Raw genomic sequence first — 24,596 nt, 5'->3', positions numbered from 1 at the left:
AATATTATACAAACTTCCACAAATACTCATACCAACTCTTTTTTCGTCAAACTTTGTAATGCAGTTTTCCTCTGGTAGTAAACAATGAATGCATGATATTCCTCTTTTGCATAACTTGGTTTAGAGAAAAACGTTATGTTTCTAAATGCCGCCCACTATGAAAGGTTATTCACATTATACATTTGAATTGCTTTCTCAAATGTATCTCAAATTTCTCAAACCCCCCAGGTGCATCATTTATGTCTATTGGATATGTAAATTGTTTCTTACTCAGTGCCTCTAACTAAAGGGGAGATTATTGCATTATTGTGAACCATAATGTATGCTTGCACATTCCTCCATTAGTGGTATACATTACACAATGCTATATGAGTATTTATAATATACATTTATTTGTGCTAAGTGATTCTACAGTTCTGTAGATTTTGAGACGCTACTATTTACAGAATAAAATATTTGCTAGACAAAAATATATAAACAATACAAAACAAAAAACAAACAAGGCTTGCCTGCATTACATTTTGATATCATACAAACAATTTAGATATGTTCCTAAAGTTTAGTCTGACAGCAGTAGGATTTTGCACTGCATACTATATTCACAGCATCCCAGGTTTTTTGAAAGTCTAAACATCTTTGTTTTCTCTGGCAAATAAAGTAACAGGATTTGTCTCTCTTACATGCTGGGAGCATGAAATGGGCATAAAAAACTGAAGTGGAGTTGAGATGGAGTAAAGTGGAATCTGTATTCCAGTGCAATGCTTGGCAACATAGATCCTTTGTGCTTTGATTTCATTTAATACTATTTTCATGGACAGATAAGAAATATATGAAAGAGCTTGAGCAGTTTTGTCTGAAACATAAGTTAATCAATATTATTTATTTATAGAGCTATACTGAATTTGCAGTAATGTTTTAGTATACATGTAGTATATGTCATATATATATATGGCAGTATATATATATATGGCCATCACATGGCAGTTGCTTCAATGCATTTAGGGGTGTGGTCCTGGTCAAGACAATCTCCTGAACTCCAAGAAAGCTCTCGGGCTAAATCTAAAATATCTTAAACTGTGTTCCGAGGTTGAACGGAGGTCTTATGGGTTTGGAACAACAGGATGGTGAGTCATTAATGACATAATTTTCATTTTTGGATGAACTAAACCTTTAAGGCTCTTACATTCAATTATAAATGTTCACATATATAGAAAAAGTAATAAACATTTTTGTACCATTAAATACTGAAATAAATTGTTTATTAAATAGAGGGAGAGGCAGTCAAACTATTTTTATATAAAAAAATTTGAGGAAATCCAGCAGCTGGCAAGGTCTTTAAGCATTAAAAAGTTTTTTTGCTGAAGTTAACTTTTTTTTGTTTTTGACAATGTAGCAAGATTTCTACCTATTAGATTCCGGACGCACTTCAAAAGCTACATCAAAATTCAGGTTATATAGTCCTGAGCATAGACAGTAAAAGAGTCCTGAGCCCACGAATATTCCCATCTGACTGGTACTGATGCGTGTGGTGAACGTGACTCCGCCCACCACGATGAGCCATTGGCAGGCTCGGCTAGTGAGCGTGCTGCACCTGCAAGTCTCAGCAAGTATCTCAGTGCACTAGAACAAGGCTCTCAAGCAGAGCACAAGCGGGTGCGGTGTTTGAAGTTCGGCGCACAGGAATGATGTCTGATGAGGTTTTTAGAGAGATGTCAGAACATTAAAGTGAGAGAGACCGTTAGAGCAAAACATAAGGAACTGTCAAACCAGAGAGAGACAGAAAGAAATGGGAAGTACTGTGAAGGGACGTCGGCGAGAGATCATCTTGGTTCTCGCGCTCTGTGCAACAAGCGCCAGCGGTCGAGGTAAGAGCTGAACGTGGGAGAAAATACGTTGTGACATTTACAGTGTTATAACATGCTAAATATCATGTAGTCATTATTTCAACTTTTATGCTGGATAGAGAATGTTATGAGACCTTTTTGTTTTCCCGTTTTGCCCACTGTATATTTTTTTATACTGTATATATATTTGAAAGGTGGGATGTAAACACTGTTGAGACTGACAGTGAAATGGACAGTTTATAACTTTCTGTTCTGAAAGAGAGCAGCAGATTGTCCACACCACCCGTGCCAGGTTCGTTAGGAAAACAAAAACAAACAAACAAACACAAACTGAACAAATGGAAATGAAGAGCTGGAGAGCATTAAGCTTTTTAATAGAAAGTCCATGTTCAACAGGCGGCCATATATTTAAATACCTCTCTCCTAACTCAAATGTACCAAATATCATTATTGTGACACTTAAATTCACTAAATGCAGCGGTTAAGGGAGTAGTTCACATCCAAACACATTCACATTCCTGGGGAAGTCGTGGCCTAATGGTTAGAGAGTCGGACTCCCAATCGAAAGGTTGTGAGTTCGAGTCCCGGGCCGGCAGGAATTGTGGGTGGGGGGAGTGCATGTACAGTTCTCTCTCCACCTTCAATACCATGACTTAGGTGCCCTTGAGCAAGGCATCGAACCTCCAACTGCTCCCTGTGTGTGTGTGTTCACTGCTCTGTGTGTGTGCATTTCGGATGGGTTAAATGCAGAGCACAAATTCTGAGTATGGGTCACCATACTTGGCTGAATGTCACATCACTTTCAAAATGAAAATTCTGTAATCGTTTACACAACCTTACACAACCTTTTTTTTTCCTACTTTGGAAGTCAGTGATGCACATCAACTGTTCGGATACTAACATTTTTCAAAATATCTTCTTTTGTGTTTAACAGAAGAAAGAAACTCATGCAGGTTTGGAACAAGAAGAGGGTTTTGTAAATGATGACAGAATTAAATGAAGTGAAGTACTCCTTTATATTGAGTTTATTGTGTTAGCCGACTCGATTCTTAATATCACTTAAAATAACATGAAGTGAAATGCAATGTTCAGCAGTATAGTCCTGCTGCCTTTTTACATACTGTACACTTGACTTGTGTGGATTAAGGTGAAGATGATGGACTGTCAGGTAATGTGATGGTAGTTGTGTAATTATAGTAATTTAAAGGTTTTGTATTTTATTTATAGACAAAAGAATAATAATAACAATATAATAATAATAATAATAATAATATGTGATGGAAAATATGACGAGTAAGTGTAAGAAAGGTGTTGGTATTGTAAATTGTATAGCTGCGTATTATATGTTTTATATTATTAATTGATAATAGAAAAAAAACATTTATTATTATTATTATTATTACTATTATTATTGCAGAGTTCCATGTTCATGGAAAACTTTTGAAAATATGAATTTATATAAATTTAAATGTAAACTTTTTGAATATATTTGATCAAACATTGAACTTTGTGAATTCAATCCTTTTTTTTTTTACTTATTTTTAAAATTATCCAATTCTCACAAAAGACTGGAGGTGCCTTAAGTCTGTGTAAGATGTACAGAAGGTCATCTTGTATGCCATGGCAGCTTGTTATTTTTGTCTTGGATGTCTTGAAGCTTGTTAGATTTTGCTTTTCAGAGATCAGTGTGGATGAACATCATATCTTCACAATGAGTGCAACACATATGAAGGGTCAGGAACTGAGACCTCTTGCGTGCTACACTGCTCTCAGCAAGCCCAATGGGGCCTATATGAAACTTTAAAAGGGTTCTCAATGCATCCATTCGGGCATGCGTGCCACATGGATCCCACATAATGGCACGCGATGGTTCGCTTTCTTTTTCTCTAGCAGAAGGCGGCACAGACTGTGCAAACATGAATAAATTAAGGGTTTAGCACAAGTTTGAAAAAAGAAAGCTAAAGTGTGGCTTCAAAGATAATGTTAAAGTTAAAAGTTGGCGGAGGTGCCTTAACTCATTCTGACTATTGAAAAGGTATGTTTGCAGTGTTTTCTCATTCTCACACAGGCATATACCTCAGCAAGAATATAAAGATCTCTGATATGACAATACATGGCCTTTTTCAATACACTTTCAGCTAGATCTCTGATAATCCTCATTAGAAGTTGTTTACTTTTGCCATACACTTAAAAATATGGCAGCGATGTGACTACACTTTTGCTTTAATTTTCTAATTCATAAAGTACATTTACATGCAAAAGTTACATTTCAGTCAGACTAAAATGATAATTTCAAATTTAAATGTCACATAAAACCATTTAGTTTAACTGGAATCATACAGTTCTCTCTCTCTCATTTTTTTTTTTTTTTTGTGAAATTGGACTAACAGATGTAGTTAATGTGGTTATTGCTGCCAACATATATTGTATATAAGAAAGTCAAACTACAGTTGGCACTTGATCCAAAACACAGCCAGTGTTTGTTCATAGTTGTTCAAGTATTTTATTGTGCATTGTGTATAAGTATGGTTTATACTTGAGCAGATGGACACAGAAAAAGTCTCTGTGGCATGATTAGAACTGCGTTTATTTTTTGCCTTGTGCTAAAGTATTTAGATTGAATTTAAATGATTGCCCACGTATGCAATGCTGTTTTAGTAGCAACAAGCTAATTTTAGCAGTGAAATTGTCAAGCCTCCAAACTCCACAAGTGGACCGCCCAATGACAGAAAGCAGCCAATCTGGATTCTGGAAGCGATAGAGGTTCTGTGTATTTTCCCCACAGTTATAAAAATCCATCACCAGCTCAGGTATGCTAACATTGTGCCAATGCAGTACTGCTCACTGCTCAAATTTACATTTAAATGAAACTAATGGACTGAACACTCACAGATGAAATTCAGTAAAAAAAAAGCACAACCTTCTTTTTTGTGTGTGTGTGCAAAATTATGATTCTCTGCCTGAAACTGTTATTAGGTCCTAATTAGATATGTGTTGATAAATAAGGAAATTACAGATCGATCATTGTTTTTTTGGAAGGAAAAACATGTCTCATATAGGGCCTTCAGAAGGCTTGATGGAATAAATCAGGGAAGAGAAAGTACCTAGAGAGTGTAACCTTGAGCATTATTAAAGGATTAGTTCACTTTCAAATTTAAATGTAAACACCCTCATGTCATCAAAGATGTTTACACCTTTCTTTTTTCAGTTGAAAATAAATTATGGTTTTTGATGAAAACATTACAGGATTATTCTCCTTATAGTGGACTTCAACGGCTACCAAACGGTTGAAGGTCAAAATGACAGTTTCAGTTCAGCTTCAAAGGGTTCTACACAATACCAGACAAGGCATAAGGGTCTGGGGTCTAAGGGTCTAATAAAATGACTGATTTTTTCGCTAGATAAGACCCTTATTCCTCGTCTAGTATTGTGTCTGGTATTACATTAGGCTACGTTCACACTGCAGGCTGAAACGACCCAATTCCGATTTTTTTGCCCCTATGCGACCTGTATCTGATCTTTTCATGACAGTCTGAACGACACAGATCCGATCTTTTCAAATGCGACCCAGGCCACTTGGGTATGTGGTCCTAAATCCGATACGTATCCGATCTTTTGAAATGCGACCTCTGTCTGAACGGCCAGGTCACATGTATCTGACCCGTACGTCATTGATACGCTACAAACATCATAATTCTGCATTGAAGTAGGCGGGAATTAGAAGATAAACAACAACCATGGTGGACGATGCTGCTTAAATAACTTTAATATTGCTAAACGAGCTCCGCTGTTGACTACACTGTTGTTGACATCCATGTTTAGCTACTTCCGCAAACAACGAGTGACGTCGTTGGCCGTTGAGTACTCTTCTGCGCATGCGGATCACTTCTGGGTCATTTCACATTCACACAGGAGATCACAAAAGGTCGCATTTAATTGGAAATGTGAACAGCCTTGCAAAAAAATTGAATTTTTTCAAAAAATCTGAATTGAGCATTAAGCCCTGCAGTGTGAACGTAGCCTTAGAGTGCACACACTACACTGAAATTAATACGGGGAGCGGCTGGAAACTAGCAACCTCTCCTGGTTGAAAATACTGTACTATTAACATCATAAACTGAAAGCAATATCGTAACTTGCTTTTCAAATGTTTTATAATTGATCATCCGAGTCTAATATGATCAGCGGGCCATACATAAAGAACATAATCCTGGAATGTTTTCATCAAAAACCTTAATTTCTTTTCGACTGAAGAAATAAAGATGTAAATCTTGGATGACATGGGGGTGAGTAAATTATCAGGAAATGTTTATTTGAAAGTGAACTAATCCTTTAACTCTTAGCTATACTTATTAGTGTGCAGAAAATAATATGAGCATGCTGGGACTGCTTTCACTGTGCTCCTATATGTGCTTTCACTGTGTAAATATTTATTTATTTTTGATGGTGAAGAGTGAATTTAACTTCATTAGTCTAAAGTAGAAGTAATGTGGGCTGATCAGGCTTTTTTCAGGTTTTCATCACCACCTCTTCATAATGATCAGTGCAGTGCCTAGCCTCATCCTTTAATGTGAAGTCTGTAAAAGTGTTTGCATGGTATAAGCATAGACTTATATATACAAGATATAGGCCTAGGTATAAAGGCTTAATTTTCAACACTATTGTCATTCAAATTCCATTTATTCTAAGGATATGCAAACTTATGAAGATGCAAGGTAATATCTGGTCTCATCAGAAGCTTTAGTACATTCTGCAATATTAGCAAAACCACTTATAATAATATTTGAACATGTGAGATATTATGTGTTAGTCATAAGTGTTAGACCTTCGGAAGCATTGGAAAAAAAAAATGACTGTGGTGACCATCATTGCATGATTTATTTGGTAGCTAACTAAAATATTTACATTTAGAGAATTACTCTAACTACTTATTTATTTTTGCCGGCAGCAAAATGTGTTCCGGCAGGATTTAATATACTGTAGCTGAAAATGGTAGTTCAATATTTAAAACAATAACAAGGGAGTTGCATGTCAGGAAAATGCATACAGTTTTTATCTTTAGAGATGCACAATATGTTTTGACCTCAAGGTTAAATATGAATATTTACTAGTAGGGCTGCACGATTAATCGCATTTTAGGGTGCTTTCACACTAGCACTTTTGGTGCGCACCCGGGTTCGATTGATGTCAGAGTTCGGTTCGTTTGGATGATGCGAACGATGTCTTCCGTACTCGGATGCGCACCTACGAACCGTACCCGAGTCCGCTTAAAAACGGTGGTCTGGGGTACGTTTCATGTAAACTCTAGTATGGTTCGCTGCTTATGTGAACGCAATTGTACCAAATCGCGGAAGTGAACCGCTTTTAATGACAAATTATTTGATGAAAATGTGTGTTTGTGTGTGTGTTTCACTCACTTTCCTGATGAGCGTGACTGATGTGCTGCAAGCAAAGAGCTGTACATCTTATTTATGTTCGCCTTCAACATTCTTTAGAGCATTTTCAGTACATTCGTAAGACAGACGCAAGTGCTGTTATGTACCGAAGCTTTATAACAAAACGAACAGTTCAAAAACGTAATACATAAAAGTGCAGAGAGTAATGTTATGCATTTGCCGCCTTCTCCTGCGCTGTCGTTACCAAGCAATGGGGTAAACAGCTGCTGGCTTGATGACGCAAGCAAAACCGCGGTTCGGACTCAAATATTATATAATAATATGAACACAGTCCAGTGGGGGCAGGGGGAGGGGGAGCAACCGAACTCGGGTTCTGACCAGGCAAGTGAACCAAGTGTGAAAGCACTCTTATTCTCGATAACGATATCCACCTTTCTCAATTAATTAAAAATAATCGTCACGATATTGGCCGACTCGTTATTTATCCTTGTTTTTAATTTGGCATCTGCATTATCTTGCATTGCTAACAAGTCTTCACTAGCGTTCATGCTTGTAGTTGCCAGATCTTAAGAGCTTTAAGCCCCAAAACAGAGCTTTTCCCATTTGATTTCATTTGTGCAGTCTCTGCGTGCTCACTTTTGGTGAAACAAGCGCTGATGATGAAAACATACGAGTTTAGCGATCTCTCCACAGCAGAAAGTGTCATATAGACAATGTGTACTTTTTCACAAGCCATTTGTACTGTTTGTGTAACCAAATGTGCCATGATCAAACTCACTGAGTTTCAATAATGGATCTATTGTGTTTGAGGAAGAAATGCGCTTTTCCAACCTGTGACAATACAATGGGGAAATGGGTACATAAATTGGAATTGTTGGAATTTATATTAAGAGTTTTTTATTATCATAGTTGGTTAAATGAAGTCAGTCTATTGTCAGTGGAGGTTGGTTAAAGGATACATGAAATGTCATTGCATTTCCCTGCTGAATAAAAAATAAAAAAATAAAAATAAAACCCCCGCTAAAACCAGCCTAAGCTGGTTGACTGATTTCAGTTGCTCTCTGCTGGTCAGAAGGCTGGTTTTAGAGGGGTTTTGACAACTTCCTTAGCTCGTCAGGCTGGGAAACCATCTGGAACAACCAGTTAAAACCAGCTTGACCAAGCTGGGAGACCAGCCTTAACCAGCTAAGTTTAGGCTGTTTTTAGAAAAATACAGCAGACTCTGGACATGGAAGAAGCTCTCTAGAGTGTATGTGTCGATCGCCTCCATTTGCACACAATATCAATGGAGTATACTTTGAAAGGCTAGCCATTCAACTGTATGCATACTCTAGCATATGCGTACAAAAAAGAAGTTAAAGTTTAAATTAAATGTAGTGTAAGTTTTGCTGTTTACTCCTGGTAGTTTTATTTAGACCTATTTTGGCCACCTTATTTTCTGTGGTAATCCAAAAGCCATTTGAAAATCCTGTTGGCCTTTTGTTTAGGGAACTAAGGTAATGCTAAGTTCTGGGTTCTACATAATTACTTTCTCCCTGCGTCACTCTATTATTGATGCTGTTCATCATTTGGATACCATTTAGAAACTCATCCTGCCCAAAGAGTTAAAAGAATAATGAAACACTCTGTTTTGTAGCATTGACTAATGCACATGAACTTAAACCATCCGTAAGGAAAAGTATTTTGGTTTACAGGTGCTAAGATGTTTATTTAAAAAAAAATGTTTTTGCTGTTATGAATATTACCATAACTTGTTGGCATCCTTGACAGTGATTTCGTCGTTGTTTGAGTTTTCAATTTAATACATTTTAATTTTCACTGTTGCATTGTAGTTCCCTGAATTATGTAAAGTGTTCAGTAAATATCTTCATTACATGGATTTGTTGTAGATCTCCTTTATGCTTTTCTACATCAGCGTTTACAGATCGTTCAGACCAAAAGAGATTTTTATAAGCCGGTTTAATGATAAAGTTCAAATTGCCCAAGCAGTTGTTAGGTTTAAAGGATATATCTATGTCTGCTCTGCAAGAATATTACTCTCTGTCCTTCAGTAAATTGTTTTATCCACACACATTAAAGGTACAGGTTGTAGGACCTGCCACTAGAGGACGGACTATCAAAACAATAACAATCGCATGGTTTGATGATGCTAAGGAGAGTGGAATGATAGGATTTGTTGTCTTCTACCCAACCGCTGACGGCCATCAAATCAGACAGAAATGCCAGGGATGGGCAACTGGCAGCCCGTGGGCCGTATATGGCCCGCAGTGTTTTTTAGTATGGCCCGCTGATCATATTAGAATCGGATAATCAATTATAAAACATTTGAAAAGCAAGTTACGAGATTGGTTTCAGTTTATGATGTTAAAAGTACAGTATCTCCAAGCAGGAGAGGTCGCTACTTTCCAGTGGCTCCCCGTATTAATTTCAGCGAAGTGTGTGCACTCTAATGTAAACATTCAATAACATTAGCAAATAATAAATGAAAAAATTATCATGAAAACAGTATTTTCCAGTCAATATGGTAAACAGATTATCTTTTTAACAAGTTCAACAGGATACCATTATGTTTGGTTTGTTTGGAAATCTGTACTTTATTTAAATCACACCCCTGCTCACCAACAATTGCACTTGCCTCAAATTTCAAAGGAAAAATTCATAGTTAACAAAAGCTTTATGCCACATGCATGGCAGAAATGTTTGCACTGAACTATGTTCTTATTAGTGTTTCTGCAGGTCCTTAAAGCATTTTCAGTTAAATTGTTTACATTTAAGGCCATGAAAACTCAAATGGTACAGAAATTCTAAATTATAAGAGGTCTTTGGGGACGGAAAGAAAATAATTGCTACAGTACATGGATTAATATGTCAATTAAACTTCAAAAGGCTACGATTTCACTGAAAAACTACCTTGTGTACTGCGGTTACTGGGGAATCCACTACATTCTGCCGCTCTGAAAGTTAAACCTGCTGGCAGAGAATGAATTTGTTTTTTAATAAGCCCATCTGCTATTTGTGCTATTATTAAATGTGAACCAGTGGATCAACAAAAAGCTAATGGATTATAAAAATCGAAACAATTAAGACACGATATATTTATATGTTATTTAACATAATAATTAATTGATAGTAATTGTTTAAATTAATGTAATAATTAATACTTATGACTCATCCCTTTTCTTAAAAATTGTTTAAAGGCTGAAATGTGAAAATCAGATCTTAAAAAGGTATTTAAAGGTACTAAATTTGATTTAAAAAATCCTGCAGATACCAGGTTATTTTATGGTACCATTTTAAATATATATATTTTTATAAGCCCTTTTTTTTACTGTCCTCTTAAGGACCTCTGTACATTTTGTTTGTTGCAAATTTACAGACAATGCAACTGAGATGTTTACATTTGCTTGTTGTCCACAGACAACAAAGTTTTTCTTCCGAATTAGCATAACTGTACAGGTTTTATACTTAAAATCTTTAAAAACAAATCACATTAGTTATTCTTTAATTTCCTTCAAGTAAGAAGGTGTAAAAGGTGTGTGAATGTTGATTAGTAATCTGGCCCCTTGGTATAAATTAGAAAAAAATCTGGCCCTCGTCACTATCAAAGTTGCCCATCCCTGTTCTAGATTATATACACACACTTTCTCCGATCTGCTGTGAGTGGTACAAAATCACTGTTTTTTTTGGAGTGCCTCAAGCTATTTTACTCTTTCTTTTCTGTGCTTTCCAAGTTTCGATCACAATTGCCCCTTTCTTTTGTTCTAGTGCTTAAGTGTTTCAGAGTTTGACCTACAGTGGGATCCACCCACCTCTCACTAAAACTACATTCTTCTTATCCATCCCAGGAGGATGTTTGTCAGCTTTTTTGTTGATTTAACCTGCACCTACACCAAGGGTCATGTTAATTCTGGTGGTTTTGATGCTGCATTTAGGAGTCACAGAACTACAAGAGGACAAAAGAGTTCAGGAATATTCTGTTATCACTTCAGTAGAATGAAGTAGATCATAAACACTGTACTGCAATACAAATGATGCTGATATTTTTTTCAAACATTAAATTAGTTCTCAAACTTCTACCTCTTCTACAGTGTTTTTCATGTACAGTATTAGGTTTCAGCTTGGTTTTTCCCAATGGTGACAAATAGTAATGAAGTGCTTTACAATATCACCTTACACATTAGTTCAGTGTCAGAAATAACCTTTTTATTAAAGAGCAATATTTGATAACTAAATTATTTGCATCTTTTTTGCTTTTATAGGTTTTCTTTTTACTAACTATACAAAACATGTAATCAGACATTAAATTCATATCACACACACCAAAAATATGCAGTTTTTTGGCTGCAGCCCAAATGGTGATTGGCTTGAAGGCAATCATATTTGTTATCAGACCTGGTGTCAAGGCCAAGTTTTGACTATGTATTCCTCTGAGCTTTACAGCTAATAAATCACATATTTTGTATTTCTCATCAATATCTGACCCTGATTTAGGTACAGTGTTTCTGTTGCTTGATTGCATTAAATCAAAGCTATAGTTTGAAAGCAAAGTTTCACTTGAGTAGTTTATGTTTTCTATGCTCAAAGTAATATTTTTAGGGGTGGACCATTATGGCAGTTCCCCATATGTGCACATCTAGAAGTATGTTTTTTGGACCGCACACATGACTGAGGTTTACTGCATGTCATGCATACAGTACCTTGTCCTTCATTGTGTTTTTCTTCTTTATAGGTTCAGCAGACTTGTGATTTAATGTCTCATGCACTGGAAGGACACACAGATAGAAGCCATTTATCCCATCTGAATGATCCTCTCTGTTCAAATTTCCATACGACATGTATAATGCTCATCCTTATTGTGAATAAACTACCTACTTTCCAAAGGGGAAATGTCAAATTAGGGAATACTATTAAAATCACACCTGAGCTCTTTTGAATGTAAGCTGACTGACTCTAGGTCAGAGAGGTTATTTAAATATTGTCCTTTATTTTCGTTAGAATGTCTTGGTCAGGACTCGGACTATTCACATGAATATAGAGCTGGCAAAAATGTCAGCTCTAATGGCTGTGACATTTTATCAGGGAAACATGAGCCACTACATCAACAGAATGGGGAATACATGTCTAACAGTGTAATTTGTTTGTGTAAATATATCAATGAGTGAGCAGGCGAATATACATTTAGAATAAACTGTAATTATTGGAAACACATTGATTGTGCATCCATGGTACAAATAATTAATGAGGAACATTGAAATATTTATGTAGCCTAAATGAAGTGCTTCACTGAAAGCAGTCAGGCCGAAAGGTTAACTGCAGCCCATCTACTAAATATTAAACAAAACATAAATCTGTGAGCTCGTTTTTCATCAGTGAGGGGTTTGGGACAATATCAGAGCCAAATCAAAGTAATTGTTCACCACTAGAGGGAACTGCAGTACTTTGTCATTAGATTATTATGATGTGTCTGAGGTCAAAGGTCATAATGATTTCAAAGTCTGAGGCTACATACATGACGTAAAATAGGTTTGGTGTTGTCACTTATAATTGCAGGACACAAGGTATTGGTCCTTTCACTCTTGTATCTGCAGTACTTTGGTTATGACTGAAAGCCTATAATTCAGTGCCATGCTAGGCTGCTAAAATTGCATGCCAGTAATTTAGCAGATGTCACTTAAACACTAAATCACTCTGTCAGTTGAGGTACAGGGTCTGTCAACTTAACAGTGATTATTACATTCAGGCCTATTTTTAGAGGTGTCTTCTCTACTAGCACATTACCTTTTGGAAATGTTTTTTAAGTAGTCTAACTTTATTTTCAGTTAAGTTGATGTAGTTTGAATTTTTGTTATGCTTGAGATTAGTGGTTCAACGGATCACATTATGGTTTTTGATCCACGGATTAAATAATTTTTTCGGATAAGCAAGAAAAGAAAAATATTTCAATTTAACTTGCTTTCAATTTATTATTTATAGCGAAGTACTTCTTTGATACCATAGCAAATACTACTAGATTAACTAAAAAAGTTTAAACATGATAAAAGAGACAAGAGAACAGCTAGTAAAAATAAGAACAAATACACAAATTACAAGCATAGATAAATACAACAGAATATGTTACAAATAAAATAAGGCTGGTAGTATTCAAATACAGAAATGTAATAATCAGGTAAAATAACACGGCAGAGTTTTTACAGTATAAATTAAATATTGATTTTCATCACAGCTGTTTTTTGTTTGATTATCATTAATGAGAGTAGCAGTATTTATAGGCCATTGTCCCTTTAAGACCTGATGCATGGATCCCATATAATGATACACATCACATTCAATTTCTTTCTCAGCTGTTATCTTTCACTTGAGACATACATAACTGACTGCATTTACCTGAAGGATTGTGAAGATGGGTATTTTGTCATAATTTTATGTGTCTGTTCAGAGGATTCAGAAAAGGATTCAGTTTGGCGTTTGTGCGCAGTCTGAAATGCATATGTGCGGTATTGGTCCTGGTATGTTGTGTATTGGTATGCTGTGCGCATACAGAACAGCACACGAGTAACACATCTTTTCCCTTTCACAATTTCTCTCTGGAATTGTTTAAAATTAGCTTGCTTGTGTAAATACAAACAAATGATAAACTTATACTCTATTATGGTTACATTTTGTACAGATCATGGATCAACACGATCCGTTTATCCACTACTTAAGATTGATTGATTTATTTAATTTTTTTTAATAGATAGGCCCAATTATTCCTAAATTTCATTGCATAATTTTCATACTGCTGCTTTTTAAAGTGTGGGTGATCTTAAATTTTATGTTGTCTAATTCTTAGTATTGTTTAGCTGAAACCTCTCTAGTGTGCTGCTAGATACCATAAGATCACCAGATATTTGTGGCTCTTGACACAGCTCAATCCATTTGTGCTCATGGGTTTGAATCCCCACATGAGTGTGGTGGTTATGGTTGTGGCTCTGGTTTCATTATGATGAGTAGCGGGAAAGGTACAGAAAGCAGGGTGGGAATTAACTGACTCTAAACTGACTCTTCAGACACAATAGGGTGTGGATATTGTAATAAATACTAAAAACCTCTCTCTTGGGTGGTGTGTAGTGTATTTTTTTTTTTAAGGTGATTTTTTTCCTTCTCAAAAATGTATTTGCTTAAAAAAAATTTTTCTAGATAATACCTTACTCACCATCTGACCTAATGAATAAATGTAGCTCTATTAATAAATAGAGCTCTATTAGGGCTGTAGCTATCGAATATTTTAGTAATCGAGTATTCTACCACAAATTCCATCGATTAATCGAGTAATTGGATAAAATGTGTTTTTGCTTAATTAAAGTGCAATGTTAATTATGCAAGAGAAAATAAGACACCTGGGTCTCTTAAAATTAACAACTAAGTTTCCTTCTTTAGAAAAAAATCTTTTTATTTTTTAAATGCATAGAATGCAATGCATACATCAAAAATAAATTATTACCCATTGTTTCTCTGTCTGTACTTGTACTGTGAACAATGACAATAAAGTTGACAGATGAATTAAGTGCATTTAAGTGCCATTCAGTTGGGGTTTTAAATAAAGCATTTTCTGAGATGCATATTAAACACATAAAACATTAATTAAATTTATCTTTTAATTACTGAAAATTCACTTAACTTTTTGGTAAACAAAGGGGATTTACTATTAAAAATAAAACATGAAAGAAATGTTGTGTGATTAAACCTAAAAAAAAATAATGTTTGATTTTTTTTTTTTTTTTTAGTAGTAGGCTGTGTACAGTCATGGCCAAAAGTTTTGAGAATTACATAAATATTAGTTTTCAAAAAGTTTGCTGCTAAACTGCTTTTAGATCTTTGTTTCAGTTGTTTCTGTGATGTACTGAAATATAATTACAAGCACTTCATACGTTTCAAAGGCTTTTATCGACAACTACATGACATTTATGCAAAGAGTCAGTATTTGCAGTGTTGGCCCATCTTTTTCAGGACCTCTGCAATTCGACTGGGCATGCTCTCAATCAACTTCTGGGCCAAATCCTGACTGATAGCAACCCATTCTTTCATAATCACTTCTTGGAGTTTGTCAGAATTAGTGGGTTTTTGTTTGTCCACCCGCCTCTTGAGGATTGACCACAAGTTCTCAATGGGATTAAGATCTGGGGAGTTTCCAGGCCATGGACCCAAAATTTCAACATTCTGGTCCCCGAGCCGCTTAGTTATCACTTTTGCCTTATGGCAAGGTGCTCCATCGTGCTGGAAAATGCATTGTTCTTCACCAAACTGTTGTTAGATTGTTGGAAGAAGTTGCTGTTGGAGGGTGTTTTGGTACCATTCCTTATTCATGTCTGTGTTTTTGGGCAGAATTGTGAGTGAGCCCACTCCCTTGGATGAGAAGCAACCCCACACATGAATGGTGTCAGGATGCTTTACTGTTGGCATGACACAGGACTGATGGTAGCGCTCACCTTTTCTTCTTCAGACAAGCCTTTTTCCAGATGCCCCAAACAATCAGAAAGGGGCTTCATCTGAGAATATGACTTTGCCCCAGTCCTCAGCAGCCCATTCACTATACTTTCTGCAGAAGATCAATCTGTCCCTGACGTTTTTTGAAGAGAAGTGGCTTCTTTGCTGCCCTTCTTGACACCAGGCCATCTTCCTAAAGTCTTTGCCTCACTGTGCGTGCAGATGCGCTCACACCTGCCTCCTGCAATTCCTGAGCAAGCTCTGCACTGGTGGCACTCCGATCCCGCAGCTGAATCCTCTTTAGGAGACGATCCTGGCGCTTGCTTGACTTTCTTGGACGCCCTGAAGCCTTCTTTACAAGAATTGAACCTCTTTCCTTGAAGTTCTTGATGATCCTATAAATTGTTGATTTAGGTGCAATCTTAGTAGCCACAATATCCTTGCCTTTGAAGCCATTTTTATGCAACGCAATGATGGCTGCACGCGTTTCTTTGCAGGTCACCATGGTTAACAATGGAAGAACAATGATTTCAAGCATCACCCTCCTTTTAACATGTCAAGTCTGCCATTCTAACCCAATCAGCCTGACATAATGATCTCCAGCCTTGTGCTCGTCAATATTCTCACCTGAGTTAACAAGACGATTACTGAAATGATCTCAGCAGGTCCTTTAATGACAGCAATGAAATGCAGTGGAAAAGTTTTTTTGGGATTAAGTTAATTTTCATGGCAAAGAAGGACTATGCAATTCATCTGATCACTCTTCATAACATTCTGGAGTATATGCAAATTGCTATTATAAAAACTTAAGCAGCAACTTTTCCAATTTTCAATATTTATGTAATTCTCAAAACTTTTGGCCACGACTGTACATTTTGCTGAACAATAGTCTTTAACCGGACTTTTATTTTGACGGGTTGACGTACCTTTACAGTTCTGTGTATGTGATGTGACGCTAGTTTTACTCAAATTAAACGGTCAAATGCTCATGAAGTGACTGTCAGAGCAGTTCTGGAGATGTTGTTCATGTGTTCACGTCTTATTTAGTGAGACCGCAGACGCTGAAATTACCGCGAGCGTCACGCGCACTTCAGTGTGTGTGATAAAGGAAGACGCGCTTCTGCTCCATCTGCGCTTTCAAATCAAAACACTGCTGACTCCTTGCAGAATGCGATTTCGGATGCAGCGCAGTCTCCTTCCGCTTTGTGGGTGACGTAAACGCGTTGTGTCACATTAAAAAAATAATTGCGAAAGAACCTGATGTGAGATTTAAAATAAAGTAAAAGAGGCTTCGAGGCAGAGGAATTTGCCTCGATCATTTTTTGTAATCGAGTTACTCGAGGAATCGTTTCAGCCCTACTATTAATTATAAATAAAATTGTATTGGAAGATGGAATGGATGGGTTAATTTAAAATTGAAAGGTAAAGAAACACTTGTATGTGACAATCTTTTTCTTGTCTTGTATTGTTGGCTAAGACTCTAGTGGTGATTTTAAAGAACATTCACAAATAGCAAATTTATCAAAAATTAAGTGACCCACAAAAGGCTTGTCTGACTTGTCACGAATTCAAGCACAAGTGATTTTTATTACTTTCATTAAATAGTTTAACAAAAAAATTTCAGATATCTAAAAATATCTGCATTTCAGGTAAGACTGTTTTGGCAGAAATATCCATAATAATGCCATGGGTTGTCTGGAATTGTGGAATATCTTGATGAATTATATTTTCTATTTGATTCAACAGCCCTGGTATTAGACTTTGATAAATGTTACTTTCCTTGGTTTGTCTTTAGTCAAAGGCCTTTCTTAAAGGCCACCTTTGTCATCATCACTGCTTCCTTTTGTTGATCTGAAACTTGCCACAGTTATAGGGATTTAAAAAAATACAGATACATAAATGTCAGGGCAGGATTCACTTGCACTGCTAGAATTAACTTCTTTCACTGATCTAAGACTGGCTTCAAATCCGAAACCTCTCAGTATACATGGTTTATTTTTATATAATCTTAAAAGGACAACCATCAATGATATTGGCACTTCCTACATCTTTATGATATTGGCACTTGCTACATCTTTAGCACAGGTAACTGTGACTTGATGTGTCTTGGGTCTAAGGGCAACAACACTGAGTTGTGATTACCTGTTGAAATTGGAGAAGGCTGAAGCCCAAAGCAAATGTGCAACAAAATAAGATTTTGATCTTGGACTGAGAGGCAGACCGGTTTAGAAGTAATAAGAAGGCGGGATATCACAGGGGAGAACAAGTGCAGTGATTACATGTATCTCTGTTGGTCTGCTACAGGGCTGCTGAAGGAAAACAATCCCTGAGCTCTCGATGTAGCAGGGCTACAGGCTTTACTTGATAGATGATGCAGATAGTGTTTGATAATGTTGCAATTGCACCAAATTAACATGTAAAATCAACAGCCCTATTTATTTTTATGTAAACATGCTAGATGGACATCTCTGGATCCCTGAATTTTTATTTTCAGTGTCTCAGGTCATTTATGCTCTGTTTTTATGCTGTGTCATTTAAATAAGTTGAACTTTCAGTGAAACCATCAACCCATTCGTCAAGTTTCTGAAAGGCCACGTCTCTCTGTAATCCTTATTGATGTTTCAAACACAGCATGTGTCTTTACTTCTACACAGTGTTACAAGGGAAGAATACTATCAACATTACTTGAGATTTAGAAATGTAGTGAAACTTCATAATTTTCTAGTAAATATTAGTATCTTAAAGCGATATACGGCCAAAAATGAAAATTGCCATCTGTCATATATTTGTATGAATACACCAAGGCCAATATATCAGCCAATATTTGGCATTTTTCAAATACCGGCATCAGCCGATAAGTTTTTCTGTTTAAGTCTGTCTTATAATAAGATAAGAGCTGTTAAACAAAGGAATTAAAATGTATGCAAAAAAGTATTATAACGATTGCTTTTATATTGTTAGTAATAGAAAGGCAAACATTATAATACTTTCTCATTTGCCGTCAGCATTCAGCAAATACACATTTATAGAATTTTAAAAAATCTTTAAATGACTAATGAATATCTAATTTCAAAAACCTTGCAAACCTAGTTGAATCTAGCTGTGAGATCTTATGAAGTGTGCATTTGTATCCTGCACGATTGCATATACTCTGTGTGAAGGTGGGTCCATGTAAATTGAATACAGTCAGGAGGAGAATTCAGATTCATTGAGATGCGCGATCAACAAACTTTAACTCGTGATTTCAAATTATGCTGCGCTTCATGCTTTTGCCCAATGTCATATTTTCTCATGACAGAACACAGACCGGCTGAATGACACATTCATTTAGATTGATAAACTCCAGCTTGTTTGTTCTTCAGATCATATTTTTTATTCCCAATGCACACAGACTTCCCAGAATACGGAGTGTTCTGTTTTGTTACAGTGTTTACTTCCTTTTTAATAATATATTTATTCAATATTTGTTTATTTGTGAAAAATACATTGTCATTTAAAGTATAAGCATTTTTATTTTACACATGTATTTTTTATTCAACTTTCAAATGATTTCAAATTTCTTAAATATTAAATAAAATAAAATTATATTAGCCATTGGCCACCCTCCCTGCTTTCCAAGATATCAGTATCGGCCTCGACTGTCAAAAAAACAAAATCGGTCGACCACTAGTTATATACCCTCATGTCATTCCAAACCCATAAGACTTTCATTCGTCTTCTAAACATAGATGAATATTTTTTTTTTCATTGAAAGTTCTACCCAAATTATGACACTTCAAAAACTACAAAAAGACATTGTAAAGACAATCCATATGAACCGGTCTTTTGAGGAGACACAATTGCTTTATATGACCAAAATATTTAATTTTTTCATTATTCTTTGCTTACTTGATGACAACATTTTTGGATGAACTATACATATATGCAATAAATAGTACTTGCTAGTATGTTATGAATGGTTATGTGCAACAATTAAAGTCCACAATTTGTTTTCAAAGGAGTGTTCTAAAAGTTCAGATATTGAGTCTAACAGCTTTCAAATTTTTCACAACAAAGTAGCTTTCTCATTTCTTTTAACCCATTTTTAAGAAAGCTCATTTAGAAATTTTACACTAAAAGTGAGGACTGAATGAGCAATATCATGATCTTAATCCAGTGCTAGTCTTGTTTTTTTTTTTTGCCTAATGTTTCTAATTTCTTAAACCTTTTCCTCTCAGCTTTTAATATACTGGGGTTATGTTTGAGTTTTTCATTCTGATTCTGCAATTCTTCAGCACTTATTCATGCAGATGTGGCTTTGGGAGGGCAACATGTCAGGCAAACAAGATGGATACTCCTCCATTATCAGTGGCCAATTTTTCTGGCACCACATCCCACAGGATTGCGCCGGTGTGATGTTTATTAATCGTATATGTATAATTTCTAATAAAAGGCCTTCAGCACAGTGCTGCACTTTGTGTTCCCAAAGACTGTCTGCACTGGCAAGTCACATTAGCATGCCAGTCCAATTGAGTGAATGAGAGGTATTGCTAATGCACCTTACAAGCCTTTTTTGGACCAAAATCCACTTGTGGGATTGGAGATTGGTCTGAATGCTTTTTAGATAATTTAGAGGGAGCGAGATAAGGGCAGTATTATTACATTAATGACAAAATGGTGCAGTGGTCCCTCTTAGTATGACATTTACATGCCTTGGTGGTCTTTGTGGAGCTGCCTTTTTTTTTAAAGCATGCTTTGTCACAAGTTTTCTACAGTAAATGGGTTAACTTAGAGGAGATGCGTGAGAGTGCTAAAGCTAATTTAGTTTTATTTTCACAGACTATTGATCTGCTGGCAGCCAAGAAGCAAGAAAAGTTTTAATTAAAAAAAAAAATTATTTCTGGAATGTATTCCGGAACTTTCTATGTATTCACTTCAAACATAAGCAAGATAAGTAATTTCTAAGTCACATGTAAGTCATTGCATTAGAATGAAAAAATGGGCAAAGTAGATAAAAGTGCCATAGCTTATGTTTCTCTATTTACCCAACAGCGACCACAATCACAAACAATACAGTCGAGATCTCATGACAGAACACAGACCGGCTGAATGACACATTCATTTAGATTGATAAACTCCAGCTTGTTTGTTCTTCAGATCATCTGCGTCGGTGCTTTCGCAATGAGGAGCTAGCGTTTGGGTATGCATGGTTGCCAGATTGCTTAAAATAAGCAAAACACCAGGAAGAAAATGTATCTATGTAACAGCGAAGCTCTGATTTGGGAACTCTATCTAGCAACCGCACTCATGAGAGTTCGCGTAGTACATGAGTGTAGAGAAGTCCGCAGTAACATGTTCCCTTTTTTGGACGTTTGCTGTGTTCTTTTGGGAAAGTATGCTTGAATTTGAAATATTCTTTATTCACAAAATTTTAAAATTTTACATCATTGTCAAAATTATTCCGATGTTATCACTAATTTTCGATATATCGCTCAGCCCTACTAGAGGTTTTGTTATATTGTTTATTTTGCAGTTTGCAAATATAACCGTCTCACCCAGTAAGACTTAAAAGTTATATACACCTAAGAGTGATAAAGAAACATGAAGCATAAATGAGAAAAAGAGTGGGACATGCTAGATGTTAAATAGAGTTATTAAGAGTAAAAACAGTGACAAACAACTCAGTGTGGTGGTAGAATTCAGACATACTCCTTACACAGAAAGCCACCTCTCTCAGACAGCATGTGTTCATAAATTCAGAAGATTATTGTATGAATTGTTTGAATTAGGGATGTCAACAATTAATTGATGATCGATTAATTGTCGATAAGTGATGCAGTCGATTAAAGCTATTGATGGTCGATTAAGCTATTTAATTTAATTTGTTTTCCAGCTAACCAATTATTCCTCTAGTAAACAAACATTTTATACCACATAGGGCTGTAGCTATCGAATATTTTAGTAATCGAGTATTCTACCAAAAATTCCATCGATTAATCGAGTAATCAGATAAAATGTGTTTTTGCTTAATTAAAGTGCAGTATTAATTATGCAAGAGAAAATAAGACTTCTGGGTCTCTTAAAATGAACAACTAAGTTTCATTTTTTAGAAATTTTTATTTTTATTTTTTAAATGCATAGAATGCAATGCATCCATCAAAAATAAACATTTAATTATTACCCATTGTTTCTCTGTCTGTACTTGTACTGTGAACAATGACAATAAAGTTGACAGATGAATTAAGTGCATTTAAGTGCCATTCGGTTGGGGTTTTAAATAAAGCATTTTCTGAGATGCATATTAAACACATAAAACATTAATTTAATTTATCTTTTAATTATTGAAAATTAACTTAACTTTTTGGTAAACAAAGGGGATTTACTATTAAAAATAAAACATGGAAGAAATGTTGTGTGATTAAACCTTAAAATTTTTTCTTTTTTTTCTTTTTTAGTAGTAGGCTATGTACATTTTGCTGAACAATAGTAATACATCTCTGGCAAATACTTTTCTTGGACTGTAAACCTGACTTTTATTGTGACGGGTTGACGTACCTTTACAGTTCTGTGTATTTGATGTGACGCTAGTTTTACTCAAATCAAACGGTCAAATGCTCATGAAGTGACCGTCAGAGCAGTTCTGGAGATTTTGTTCATGTGTTCACATCCTTATTTAGTGAGATAGCAGAAGCTGAAATCACCGGAGCGTCACGCGCGCGTCAGTGTGTTTGATAAAGGAAGTCACGCTTCTGCTCCATTCATTAACAGAGACACGCAGAACATGCAGGATTCATATTTAAATAGACTATTCCGGCTTAATATTTACAGATATTAGTCCATATCGTGATTTGATGTGAGTGCAATTACCTATTTTTTATTAATTCGTTCAAAATTTGGCAAATTCCGCGTTAAACTGTAAATTCCGTTTTTTATTACTGGATTCAGCGATTCTTTACGCATTTTCTGCATCGCGGAAATCATAGGGCCCTAGTTGGTGTATGCCAGCTCTATCTTGCAATGGTCACATGCCACGACGTTCTCTTTACGTTTGCCTCGATCATTTTTTTTTATCGAGTTACTCGAGGAATTGTTTCAGCCCTAATACCACACTTGTCATAATCAGAGGTTATAATTTGCAAATAAATAATTGCTGGATTCAAAACGGCAATAAAAAAAGGCACTGTGCATCGCTGATCTGGAGACATCTCTATTCATGTCACCCCTCTGCATTTGTACAAGTGTCTTTAAGTTCCCATGATCGCAAACACCTCTCTGGTCTGGTTTGACGAGGCTTTCTCCAAACTGTCCAAATACAAATGACTCGAGACAGCGATTAAATAAAAATTTTGACAAGAAATGTGGGAACGATTCCTATTTCAAAGAGAGCGCATGTAGACGAGGAGGTAATGCGCTCGCTTAAAGCAGGATTTATACTTTCACCTGGCTCCACTGGCGCATGCACCTTTCCAAAATGGATAAGGTTTTTTTCAGTGAACCATCACAACAAGTTTGCCTATAGTCTTCACCGGACATTTGAACTCTGTATCAGTACCTCATAAATAGGACGAGGCAGTGTACTGTCAGGGATTTGTCATTTGTCAAAGCAATAACTCTGAAAATGACTGATGTACTGCATCTTATGATGTACCTGTTGAAAGTAACATGAAAATGGTGCTGTGATGAGTGGGGCGGGGCCGAGAGACGTGGGAACAGGAGCGAGGCCGGTGGAGTGATTGGAGATGAGCGACACCTGCTCGACCCACCGGTCTCGAGTCCCACTGAGGAGATGGAGGGATATAAAACCAGAGCTACGACAGAGAAGGACTTTATTTTGTATTTGGTTTTTATTTGTTCACGTAAGTTGTCTGTGAGGGGCTGACACGCTGTTTTGTCTTTATTTTGATTATTAAAGCTTTCATTTTGATTGTCCTCCGGTTCCTGTCTCCTTCTTCCCATAGTTATGGAGTTTTAATCGTTACAGTGGTGCCGAAACCCGGGAGAAGGAGGGATGCGCTGCCGAAGATCCCTCGCTGCTGTGGTGAATCCGCGGTGCCATCAAGCAGGCGAGGGAGTGTGCTGCCATGGATGCTCAAGGCGGTGGGCTGGAGTGAGTTGCCGGGGACGGGCCCGCTCGCTGCCGGCCGCCCGTGATGTGGAGGGGCAGCTGCCGTCCGTGAGGGAGTGGAGGAGTCGGCGCCGTTCGCCAGGGGGCCGGAGCCTGCTGCCTCTGTGAAGGAATCCGGAGGAGCAGGGAACGGGGGACTCCTGCCGGCTGCCCAAAATCGGAGGAGCCGTCGCCGTCCACCGGGCGGCGGAGGAGTGTTGTGCCGTCCGCTGAGGCCTTCCAGTGCCACCGCCAGGCACCGCGGAGAAGACCACCCAGCTGGTGGAGGGCTGAACGGCAGCGTGTCTGGGAACCCGAATTTTATTTTATTTTTTTCTCTTCTCTCCCCTCTCTCGTCTCTGTCGCTCCTTATCCGTCCATCTCCTTTTCTCTCGCCTCGTCTGTCCTACCCCCAGGTTCCTGCAGGTCGCCGTGAGTGGTCCCCCCCGCAGGGAGGGGGGGGGGGTGTAGAGCGCAGTCTCGAGGGTACCCCCCGGCCTGCGAGGGGCGATGGGGGTATGTGACAAGTGGTGCGGGGGCGAGAGACGTGGGAACAGGAGGGAGGCCGGTGGAGTGATTGGAGATGAGCGACACCTGCTCGACCCACCGGTTTAAGAGTCAGCAGTGTGTAGAAAGCTTTTCACTATGACTTTTGTTACATTGCAGACCGTTCAGTGCCAGAATCATCATGCTAATCAATGGCAACAGCTGTTTCACCTCCCCATGGGATCATTCTCATTGACACATCATAATCCAATCCCTTCCCACCAACCCTTTACTCTTCATAATGTGCTGTACACTGCATGT

At 37.0% G+C, this 24,596-nt stretch overlaps 1 protein-coding gene across 2 annotated transcripts in view; it reads left to right on the top strand.

The window, feature by feature from the left end:
* The first annotated feature begins 1,602 nt into the window (after positions 1-1,602).
* LOC132139748 (netrin receptor UNC5D-like) overlaps positions 1,603-24,596 on the top strand; it is a 209,187-nt gene continuing 186,193 nt past the window's right edge. For both annotated transcript variants that reach the window (XM_059548344.1, XM_059548343.1), the window contains exon 1: positions 1,603-1,865. In XM_059548344.1, coding sequence (XP_059404327.1) covers positions 1,787-1,865 — 79 coding nt within the window. In that variant the 5' untranslated portion in view covers positions 1,603-1,786. The remainder of the gene's footprint in view (positions 1,866-24,596) is intronic.

Source organism: Carassius carassius, chromosome 4 (assembly GCF_963082965.1).
Source record: "Carassius carassius chromosome 4, fCarCar2.1, whole genome shotgun sequence".
In the NCBI taxonomy this organism is placed as follows: domain Eukaryota; kingdom Metazoa; phylum Chordata; class Actinopteri; order Cypriniformes; family Cyprinidae; genus Carassius; species Carassius carassius.
Note: the sequence above shows the minus strand (reverse complement) of the source record. Positions and strands in the feature narration are given on the sequence as shown.